Genomic DNA, 12,478 nt, shown 5'->3' with positions numbered 1-12,478 from the left:
AGCCATTGCTCACAACCCCTCCTCACAGCTTTACTTCATTTTCTCCATAAGTCCTGCAAGGTATGCAGGATAACTTCTGTTATGGAAGATAGGAAAGAGAGATTGTTGAAAGTAAAGCTGTGAGGGCACATCACAACTCATGCATGGATAGCTAGTCAGTAGAGCTTTTGCCACAAAAAGCAAAGGTTCAGGGTTCAGGTACCAGTCCAGTGCACAGTTTTAAACTTCCAAAAAGTTTCTATTACAGTATTTGTCAGCTTTTGTATAAGATATAATTTGGTGCCACTTACGTAAAATATATTTTTTGTCTTTATTAAATCGAGCACATGACTGTTTTACAGGAAAGATCCTCTGCCTCCGCATGTAATTTTCTGTAATATAGGATGGTGTGAAGGAATCTCGCTTACACACGAACTTTTCTTTAATCTACAAAATGAAATAGCAATGGAGTTAGAATTCATGGTACAAAGCAAATGATATTTCATTTTCATGTAATTACAGGTTATCTGTGGTCAATATTTTAAGATGTAGTGCACACACAGAAATTTCACATTCTGTCCACCAATAAGATGTGTCTTTGTGACTGTGTTTTCTTGCATGTACTTCACATTCCTTTGCTGGTGTTTTCATAGCTCTCTTTTCCAAGTTTGGAAAATGCCTGGCTGTAAGGGGAGTCACTTTTAGTGTTTGAGGTGGGTGTCCAACCAATGATCCTTATCTTGGAGGAGATATGATTAACTGTTAAGACAGACTGACAATGAATTTTGTTCTGCTTTTTACCATTGTAATGTTGCTTTTAATACAAAATGTCACCGAGCAAGCCATGTTCAATAAATGGTGGAAAAAAACATTGATAATACCCTTTTCAGTCTGGTCCATGGCATTTGCTACCTGTGCAAAAGGGAATCACTACGATCCACATCTCCAACATTCTAATCATAGCCCATGGAAACAGACAGCTGTTACACAATGCCATATTTTTAATTTAATTTCAAATCCATCATCATGATACACTGAAAAGTTTTCTGCTTATAGTGCTGCTGATACATTGCCCATAAAGAGGAGGAAGACTGGAACTGCTTTTCTGGAAAATAGTGTGTCAAGTTACTTCCTCTATATATATAAATGATCCCCTACACCAATGTTCTGTCATGGAAACAAGTGAGCTATCAATAGTCTGCAGTTCCACTTCTAGCTGTTGCAGTTTATTTCTGGATATTTTGGTGAAGAACTGAGAAACACCGAGGACTTCTTACCTTGGAGCCTTCTTGTTTTTCCTTCTTCCTCTAAAAAATCATTTGGATGATGAGGAGCTACAGTTTCCTTGTCATTCACTTCACTATCCACTGTTGTTTCTACTGTCTCCTCACAACTTTTTGCATGTTTTGCAGTTACTGCTGATGGTTCTATTGCTTCTAATTTTTTTGAGGTGTTTTTGTTGTTCCTGTTGTGTCTGGTGGTGACTTAGTGACAACAAGTTTGCTTTTTAAGTTATTTTGGTGTTTTTTCTTTCTTTTTTTTATTTTCTTGGTTATCAGGTTCTTCGTATATCCCTTACCCAAACTGTTCCGGTGTAATCTGCATTGTGTGTGGAAGTTACATCCTATATTACTCACACCAATGCATTTCAAATTTTTAAAATGCTTGCGTATTTTAGCAACCTGATTATTGGCACTTTGTACCTCTTTATTAACACAGAAATGCCTCATAAGATCATGCTGATGAAGAATATTCACAATGACATTTGTATGTGTGAGATTTTTCAGACACTATTTAAGACCACATGTAGCACTCGCCATTTCCTTTTTGTATATGTTATTAGACCCTCACAAAAGTATGACAAAGTCTTTATTATATAGATTTTTTACCTCTGTGGATGCAATTATTTTTTTAATTTTACAAAGTGGAGATCCCAGTTTCACTGTACCACACAAATGTATATTAGTTTCTCCTCTTAGTTTATTTGCACAACCATAACCATGACTGTCTGAAAGCACAAACAGTTTGGATTTTACAGTCTGGAAGTCATTCTGTGTTGTTTCACTAAACACTTTAGCACAACTTTGGATCAGCAGATTTGCACTGTCCATTTTTACACTTGGTTTCTTATATGTCAGTGTCAATACATTTTCTTCTCCTGCTTTATTCACACTGTTCTTTTGTCTTCTCCTCGTTCACGAGATCTGCACGGGCCTGCACTTCCACAAGCATCAGTAGAAAGTACTTGAAACAAGTTTTCATGGACAAAGATGTTACTTTCACAGTTTTTTTATTTAGCGCTTTTTTCTTGCTGCTATTGTATGTCATATTTGTTCACTTCTCCTTAACAGTCGCACTATCATGCAGAAACTTCAGCACATTCAGTTCACTTTTTTCAAGCTGTAATTTCAAAATACCCATTTTTAAAGTGCCAATAATAAACTGTAAACTAGTTATGTGATCATTTAGTTTGCTAATTTCATCCTTACAGTTTTCACATGGTTTCTTCTTTACAGCAAAACACATTTTTTTGGAAAGACGCATGCTTAGCTTTTACCCTTTCCGTCATCCTGACTCAAGTTTGTTCACCCGGACCTGACCATCAACCAAATCTTTTATTTGGAAGTTTTCAGAAGATTGCCCAGCAGTGTTCATCAAAAAGGACCTGATTTGTGGCAGACAGGAGACTGGTTCCTCCACCACAACAATGCACCTGCACACAACTATCTCTGTTTGACATTTTTTGGCTCTGTGTGACACTTTATTTCCGTGCATGAAAAGGGGCACGAAAGGACACTGCTTTGACAACACTGAAGAAGTCAAGAAAAAAATGAGGGATGAGCTATCAGCCATTTCTAAAGATAGCTACAAAAATATTTCAAATAGTGGAAGCACCAGTGGGACAATAGTACCAGTTGTAATGGAGAGTATTTTGAAGAGGATAAGTTAGTTTTGTAAACAATTTCAAAATACATAGCTTTTCAAAAATAATTTCAGTTTTTTGGGTACCCCTAGTATGTGTGTGTCTGTTTGAGTATAGGCTGACCTTTGCAGAAAACACAGTGGCTGAAACACTATGAATAAAAGGAAAAATATGTTCTGTATGGAAATTTCAACACATTACAAAAATTTTGGGTATGGTTGAATGAGATTTTTAAAAATCATGAGATGAGCTTTCACAAATGGGTGCAAAAACCAACTGTTAAAAACTTTTAGCTCTGATGCTGAACATAACTGAGTTATGTGATTTTTTGGCCACAAATGGCACCATCTGTGGCAGTGATCACAATTCAAATTGTGTGAAAATATCCCAGATAGTGCAGATTTTGGTACACAATTGTTCTCTTGGCAATTCAGTGGAAACTATTAGGCTTTTCACTACACATTATGCTGCTTAGCATATGGAGTGTATGCTAGCCAATATTTGTAATTAACCATAATTTGTCTATTGAGAGAAGAAATGCTGTTTGCTTATAAAACTTTTCTGTCACAAACTGAAAAGAAAGAAAACCATCTTTACCTTATGAATAGTCACACACTTCTGCTGCATTGAAAAATTAGAAGCATATGAGCTCCTTTGGATGGATGAATCATCTGCCACTTCCCGGACATTATTTGGTGTATTATCCGAAGTCTGTGGCTGTGCAACAGTTTCCATTGACTCCATGTGGAGAGCGTCACAAGACTGGCTGTGTAGTCGTTCACGTCCAGCGTATGTTGCTGGCACAACATCAGATGAACGTGATACAGCAAAACACTGTGACAACATTTTATCCGGGCTACCTAAGGTCTCTGGTGCTGATTTTGTCCGACCATGGTATAAAGGTGGGAGCCGATCGGCTTTCTCCTGTTCTGGTGGTGGTCTTTTCAGCTTCTTTCGTGCAATCACAAGTGTTACACATTCATTGCTCTGCAAAATAAAACAAATACAGTAAAAAATGAGCAGATCACTCACTCTAACCATTCACTAAAAATTTACTGTATTCATAGTGCAATACATAGTAAAACTAGTCAGACAGAGTGTGGTATGTGAAGACTGTGTGTTGGAGTTCCATTGGGCTAATTGTAGAGGGGAACTGAGTGGGGAACTCTTATGTGGACCTCCCATGGGACTGTGGGCTCTGCAAAAAAGACAAGAGAATCACTGAACAGGAAGCAAAGATGTGTGTCTTTCAGGCTGAATTAGATCGACATCTGAATCTACATAGATACTCGGCTAGCCACTCTACAGAGCTTGGCGAAGGGTGCCCTGATCCATTCTTGTCATTTCCCCTCCTGCTTCACTTGCAAATAAAGTGAGGGGAAAATGACTATCTATATGCCTCTGTATGAGGCCTAATTTCTCGTACTTTATCTTCGTGGTCCTTACACACTATATATGTTTACGGCAGTAGAAATAGTCATCAGTCAGCTTGAAATGCTGGTTCTCTAAATTTTCTCAATAGTGTTTCTCAAAAAGAATGTTGCCTTCCAACCAGGAATTCCCATTTGTATTCCTGTAGCATCTCTTAACACTCTCATTTTGTTCGAACCTACTGGTAACAAATCTAGCGACCCACTTCTGAATTGCTTTGATGTCTTCCTTCAATCTGACCTGATATGGATCACAAACACTTGAGCAGTATTCAAGAATATGTTGCACCAGCATCCTATATGTGATCTCCTTTATAGATGAACCACTCTTTCCTAAAATTTTCCCAATGAACTGAATTTGATCATTTTCCTTCCCTACCACAGTTCTCACATACTTGATCCACCTCGTATCGCTTTGAAATATTATGCCATATGCCTAGATATTTAAATGACTTGACTGTGTCAAGCAGAACACTAGTAATACTGTATCCGAACATTACAGGATTGATCTTCCTACTCATCGACATTAACTTACATTTTTCCACATTTAGGACTAGCTACCATTCATCACATCACATCAACTTGTATCTCTCTGCAGTCATTCAGCTTCAACACCTTACCATAAACCATGGCATCACCAGCAAAGATTTGCAGATTGCTGTCCACCCTATCTGTCAAATTGTTTATGTATATAGAGAACAACAGCAGTCCTATCACACTTCCCTGGCTCACTCCTGACGATACCCTCGTCTCTGATGGACACTCGCCGTCGAGGACAACATACTAGGTTCTATTACTTAAGTAGTCTTCGAGCCATTCACATATCTGTGAACTTATTCCATATGCTCATACCTTCATTAACAGCCTGCAATGGGGCAATGTGTCAAATGCTTTCCTGAAATCTAAAAATATGGAATCTGCCTGTTGCTCTTCATCCATAGTTCTCAGCATATCATGTGAGAAAAGGGCAAGCTGATTTCGCAAGAGCAATGCTTTCTAAAACCATGCTGATTCATGGACATAAGTTTCAGTTTCAAGATAGTTTACTATATTCAAACTGAGAATATGTTCAAGGATCCTCCAGGAAACAGAAGTTAGGTATATTGGTCTGTAATTTTGCAGGTCCGTTCTTTTACCCTTCTTGTATACTGGAGTGACCTGCACTTTTTTCCAGTTGCTTGAGACTCTGCTGAGCAAGATATTCATGATAAATGAAAACTAGGTAAGGGAAAAATGCTGTAGAGTACTCTTTGTAAAACTGAACTGGCACTCCATCTGGACCTGGTGATTTATCTGCTTTCAAATCTTTCAGTTGTTTCTTTATGCCAGAGATGCTTATTACTATGTCGTCCATATGGGAGTCTGTTCAATGGTCAAATGATGGTACGTTTGTATGATTCTCCTGTGTGAATGATTTCTTTAACGTGAAATTTAAAACTTTGGCTTTCATTGTTCTATCTTCCACTGCCACACCAAACTGGTCAACAGAAGACCGAATCATAGCCTTAGACCCTGTTAGTGATTTTACATATGACCGCAATTTTCTTGGGTTCTCTGCCATATCTTTTGCAAAGGTGTGACAGTGGTAGTTGTCATATGTTTCACGCACAGATCTTTTGATAGATGCAAGAATCTCTTCTAACCTTCACTTGTTGTCATTTGTGTGTTCCCTTTTGAACCAAGAGCTCAACAGCTTTTACTTCCTCAGCATCCGCTGAATTTCGTTACTAAACCATGGTGTATCTCTTCCATACTTTATCCACTTACTACACACTAAACTCTCCAGACCACAATTTACAATCTGCTTAAACTTTGCACATAATTCCTCTAAATCCATCTTACTGGAACTAAGTAATGCCAACTCACTGTCTAAGTGAGAAGTTAGTAACTGCTTATCTGCTCTGTCTAGCAGAAACAATCTTGAATGATTTATTAACTTTTGTAATCATAGCTGTTATAATGACATCATGATCACTTATCCTCATTTCTATACTGACATTGTTGATAAGGTCTGGCCTATTTGTAGGTACAAGGTCTAAGATATTTCCACTATGTGTGGGATGCCGAGCTAGCTGCTCAATCCAATTTTCAGAAAATGTGTTCAAAAGTATTTCGCATAATTGATTGTCTCTCTGTCTGTACTCCCCTCTATTGGTTGCTTTGGGTACTTACACGCTACTGACTGTAGACTTTGAATGACTCTAGAACTGTCACAGCAGAATCGGGTGGCCAGTAAAAGCATTCAGCAATTAATTTGGTTGCACCTACACCCATTATACGCGACCAGATGACTTCGCTGTCACACTCAACTTTGACCCCAATAGAGAGTACATTTCTGTCAGTTGCAATGAACACTCCCCTTTCAATGGCCTCTGATCTGTCTTTCTGATATACGTTCCACAACTCATTAAATATCTCAGAGCTTTCCACCTCAGGTTTCAGCCAGTTCTCAGTCCCAAGAATAATTTGAGCTGAGAACTTTCCTGGAGGGCAGTAAATCTGGGAACTTTACTATAAATACTTTGACAGTTTACTAATAAAACTCTGGCAGTCAAAGTGGGTTTATTATGAATGCTGTTTGACTTCCCTTGCTGGATATCAACTGTCGAATGTTCATCAGAGCACCTCAAACTACAGCCTAGCCTAAATTCCCTCTTGTGCACTCCACAAGTACTTTGCTACGTGATTAGCTGCTTCCTTTGTGTAATGCATCCCTGACCTATCACGGGGAGTCCTACAAAACCCGATAACGCAGGTCTAGAAATCTACATCCAAGACCATCACAGAGTTGACGAAGCCTTCGGTTGAGACCCTCCATACGGCTCCAAACCAAAGCACCCCGATCAACACTGAGAACAATGCTGCAAATTGTGAGCTCTGCTTGCACCCTGCATGTGAGGCCAGAAGTCTTCTCACACCTCTGCCAGCCACCTGTATGAACTGAGGATTGCCTCAGAGCCCATGTGGCATCCATCATTGGTGTTGACGTGAGCCACAACACAACATGCAGACGACTGCACCATGCATGCTCGATTGCCACAGGCAAGGCCACCTCCACATCTCAGATGACCCCCCCCCCCCCCCCCTAACAGGTATACTGAGTCCACCCTGGCTTTCTGTCCAGCCCTGATTGAACACTATCTGCAAAAAGGGGCTCCATAATGTGCCTAACATTGGAGCTCCCAATAACTAGCAAACCCCCCCCCCCCCCTCCACCCCCATGTGCCTCTTCGGACCCTGCCGAAGGAGCAGCCACCTGTCCAGTCACAGAGTGAACAGGCGAGACGAGGTGACCAGTCTCCATGTTGGCCCTCTACCTCGAGTGACACGAACACGTTACCACATACCACTCGCCCTGTGGTGAGGGCAAATCCACCACATCAGGTGCACTAGGAGGTGCCTCAGAAGCAGAGTCTGTGGGCAAAATAAGCAACACCCGAGGTGTCCCATGTGATGCGTCAGATTCTCCACTACCACTACACCCCAAGGCGGCAGCCTGAAGATGACTGACCATAGTCAAAAGCACATTCTGCTGTTCATGAACTGTGGTCAGTCCCTCCTGCATCAGCACACAGTATGCACACGTCCTAGCCATCCTAGCAAAACTAACTATAAAAGCAGACAATCCTAGATATGTAACTTGCTACCCTGCTGATGTGTCACTAACGGACACATTAATGAGCTATTTTCCTGGCTTTTCAGTGAGCAACTATTGCACTACAGACTGAAGGAGTTTACACTTACAAAAATGCAAGATTAAACCTGAAGGAGGAGGCTCAGCTGTAGGTCACAGTAGAGCATAGCAGACTTTTAGTGAAGAAAGTAAGTGTAGATCATAAGAGAGTTTGGAAAGAAAAAATCTTGCTGACAGATTCTAGTCCTGGCAGGGGTGTAGGCCAGATGGTACAGGACAAATTAGGAACAATATACCAAATTGCAAGTATTGTGAAGCCAAGTGCTAGTCTCCACTACGAGACAGGACATAAGTAAGTTGTGTAAGGATTTTTACAAAGAGGATTAGGTGATCATAGTAGTTGAAGCCTGGCTAAAGACAGAAATAATAGCAGTATGAGTGTCATGGATGGGTCAATACTGCTGTCAGCCCTGTAGTTGAGCAGGCTGTTGCTGTCTGAAGTGAAATCTCACACGAGTACAGTGTTTGTTGTTGCAATTGGAGGGTGGCATATACCTGAATAACAGAGGGACAGACAGGTTACGTGAGTAGCTGAGCTTATTGCACAAAATGAAGATGTATTTTTTTCGGAGGAAGTAAAGGGGGGGTGGGGGCTGAAGCTGCACCATCACAAAAGCAAAATGCCTGTGGTTAATGGTTCAGTGGTGTTGGATGGATATCTTTTTCATGTTAGAGTCAGGATTCAGGCATCATGCAGGTAAAGAACTTGAAATAACAGAAGGGCCCCACAAAATGCTTAAGAATGCACAGAAAAGTAAGGTTAACTTATCAGAATATCAGAGGATTGAGTAATAAGGCCGAACAGCTTCTTGTCTGTTTGGAAAATTTAGAGGTCTACTACACATCTGTTTTTATTTTTCACTATTCTTTTCTTCTGTATAACATAACTGAAGCTGATACAATGTTTGTTTATGCATTATCTTTGAATTCCAACTCTCTTCAGCAACTTTCCCTTAATTTTTACCTCCCTCTTTCATTATACCCAACAGTAATGCCCATGACAACTGACACAGTTTCTGGTGGGCCCACATATTCACATTTATAGTCAAATCTTTTGAACAACCCAGAATGTTCAAGTGGCATGTAGTATCAATTTTAGGTCGATGAATAAATCAATTTTCAACATGACAGACACAGATGAGAGTATGGGTATCCTCACAAATATATAATGTAATTCATGTTATGGTTTAATGTATCAGTGTAGGCATGTAGTGGTCAATATGTGTGGCTACCAAACAGACGCAGATTCGATTTCTAGTACTGCCAGGGTTATTTCCTTAGTGGGAGAACTGGAATGGGGTGCAATCAGCCTCATGAGGAGCTACTTGACTGAGAAATAGCAGCTACAAGTTCAAGAAAGCCAACAACAACATGAGTGCCGTGTGTGCTGACCCCATGCCCCTCCAAACCACACCCAAATAATGCCAATGGGACAGCACAACATGGCAGTCAGGCCCAGATGCAGAGCTTTTATTGTTTAGTAGGCATAATGATTGAAATCAGCTGCAACTTCAATCAAGAGATCAATTTACACATAATTTAAAGATCCAACTACACCACAGAGCCTCCTTCAGCCAGAACTAAAAGTTCCACAGAGTGTCTTGTGAATAATTGTAGATATCCAAGATACACACAGGATTCATACTTTGTAACAATCATGTGCCTGGAATTATTATCTAGGAAATTTCTGGATCACAAAAAATTCATCACTACAAGCATATTTTGACAAACATGTGGAGATACACCCACATATTCCAATACTTTCATCACTGAAAAAGTACTGTGACCTTTTCATTCCATTCTGTCATGTCCCTCTTGCATCCCATTTTACAAAAGTAATATCAGATATGAGCTACACCATAATGCCTCTGTGCATGCTCTAACATTGTGAATTTGAGAGTAAACCACTACTCAAACAAACACAATAGGTGCTGAGCAAAAGACAGGCAAAGATGAAGGATGATCATTATTTTGTCTTTTGGATGTACATTCCTTCTCAGAGCTAACCCCCACCCTTGACACACACTATATTTGTTATAACAGTTATCAATGAACAATCAATTACACAAGGGAAGATCAGCAATAAATCACCAAAAATAGTGATAATATGATTGCTATTTTAGTGTCTAATTTTGAAATATGTTTTTGACAGTGAATATCAATTCTGAGACCTGAATAACCCTTACCAGTTTCAACATGAAGGTCTGTTCACCAAACAAATACATAACAAGTAACTTGTGGCTCTTATGTATCACTTTCTGTGTGTGTGAGTAAACTGTTTATACTAATACAAATTAATCAAAATATTCATTCAATACAGCACTGTGATCCTGAACATATAACTACAAAATTAAGTTGTAATATATACAATAACAGATTAATCATCACCTGAATTAGCTTTGAAGCCTGATCAAGCCAACAGCTGGCCAAGTCTTTGCCATTGACAGACAGAATGCGATCATAAGGTTCTAGGTGTCCACTTTGCGCAGCAGGACTGCCCTGCATGATTTCCATTATAAAAATACCTGGTTCCATCCACCAACCACTCAGGCGAACACCAAGCTGCTGATTTGGCTGATGTTCAAGTGTTACAGTGTGAACCTCTACAACAGTAAATAAAACAAAAAATAAACTTTACGGTTACATCCCGCAGTCTCATATTCTGAACAGGTAAATCTCATTAGAAAAAGTTGTTCAATGAAAGCTATAAGACACAAACAAGAAATGGTATTTATGTCAACAAAAATTAATATTTTTATTTGGAAACATACAATGCTGAACTCTATGGGGGAAACAGTGTTGAAGTTTGATTAACATGTACAGCAAAAGGGAAATTTTGTAAATTATCGTGAAAAAAGGATGTGTGTATCACAGTCCTATGCAATGTTATGTCTGAAATTTGCTTGCATGTACAGTGCCAATGTGAAAAACAAACAGTGAAAGAATAGAGTAAAAAGGAAGTTTTTCACTATAGCTTGTTGGTATAGATTAGCTTTAAACCTGTAATAAAACTGGTCAATGATACAACTCAATCCAACAAAGCTTCACATACTTGTTTTTTTTTACATCTATATTTAAAACTTAAATCACATTTAGAACACATGTATTCTTGCATAAAAGTGAAGTACGTGTATATCACATCTGAACTCTAATGACATTCGTTCAAAAATATTTGGAAGCCTATCATTTTTAAATAACTTTCTTGGAATTTATGTTAAAATCATATTTGCTATAGTAATAACTGCACTATTATTATTATTATTATTATTATTATTATTATTATTATTACTGAAACATTTAGAAAATAACAAAAGAATGTGTAATAGGAATTAAGCACTTCTGTTTACATCATGAATAATATCTTTATCTATGGGTTTTGAAACCACTTGCTCAGCAGGAAAAACAGTATTATATTTTTGATATAAATCAGATAGTCAGCTGACAGATGTGTCATGCCCCAATAACTAAATTTACAGGTGGCACAAATACCTTATTATATCCAAGGCAAGTGATGGTCATCTGCTCACTTCTAGAAGTGTGTAACAAGTCTACAGTTACGTACTGACAGTATGAATATTGCAGTTTTTGTATATTCACAGTGTGTCTTTGCCAGACTCATTATTTTGTTTGGTACCAAACTTTTTTGTTGCTGTATATGTATCTTCCAAGTCTCAAACAAATGAAACTTAGTGGAGCAATAAAAAGCTTGATATCCATGTCAGAATGAACACATGCATAACTCTCTCCAATTCCTTCAAACAAAACATTTTTTCGTTTATGGACAAGACATTCTGTTTATACAATCAGGTGACAAAAGTCATGTGATAGTGATATGCACATATACATATGGCAGGCAGTAGTATCATGTACACATGGTAAAAAAGGGTAGCGCACTGGTGGAGCTGTCATTTGCTCTTGGGTGATTAATGTGACAAGGTTTCTGACGTGATTACGGCTGCACGATAGGAATTAACAGACTTTAAATGTAGAATAGTAGGTGGAGCTAAAAGCATGGGATATCCCATTTTGGAAATCATTAGGCAATTCAGTATTCGGAGATCTACAGTGCCAAGATTGAGCCGAGAATACCAAATTTCAGGCATTACCTCTCACCATGGACAACGCAGTAGTCACTGACTTCACTCAATGACCGAGAGCAGTGGCAGTTGCGTAGAGTTGACAGTGCTAACAGACAAGCAACACTGCATGAAATAACCACAGAAATCACAGTGGGATGCACGATGAATGTGTGTGTTAGTGCAGAGTGGTGAAATTCGGTGTTACGGGGCTATGGCAGTGGATGACCAATGCAGGTGCCTTTGCTAACAGCACATCCAACACTGCATGAAATAACCACAGAAATCACAGTGGGATGCACGATGAATGTGTGTGTTAGTGCAGAGTGGTGAAATTCGGTGTTACGGGGCTATGGCAGTGGATGACCAATGCAGG

General features: G+C 39.1%; 1 protein-coding gene across 7 annotated transcripts in view; it reads right to left on the bottom strand.

The window, feature by feature from the left end:
- Positions 1-12,478, bottom strand: part of LOC126298395 (ligand of Numb protein X 2-like) — a 524,161-nt gene that overhangs the window by 25,913 nt on the left and 485,770 nt on the right. For all 7 annotated transcript variants that reach the window (XM_049989706.1, XM_049989703.1, XM_049989704.1 and 4 more), the window contains 2 exons: positions 10,415-10,629; positions 3,500-3,889 (listed from right to left, as the gene is read on the bottom strand). In XM_049989706.1, coding sequence (XP_049845663.1) covers positions 3,500-3,889; positions 10,415-10,629 — 605 coding nt within the window. The remainder of the gene's footprint in view (positions 1-3,499; positions 3,890-10,414; positions 10,630-12,478) is intronic.

Source organism: Schistocerca gregaria, chromosome X, assembly GCF_023897955.1.
Source record: "Schistocerca gregaria isolate iqSchGreg1 chromosome X, iqSchGreg1.2, whole genome shotgun sequence".
Lineage (NCBI taxonomy): Eukaryota > Metazoa > Arthropoda > Insecta > Orthoptera > Acrididae > Schistocerca > Schistocerca gregaria.
This window is presented reverse-complemented; position numbering and strand designations above follow the sequence as displayed.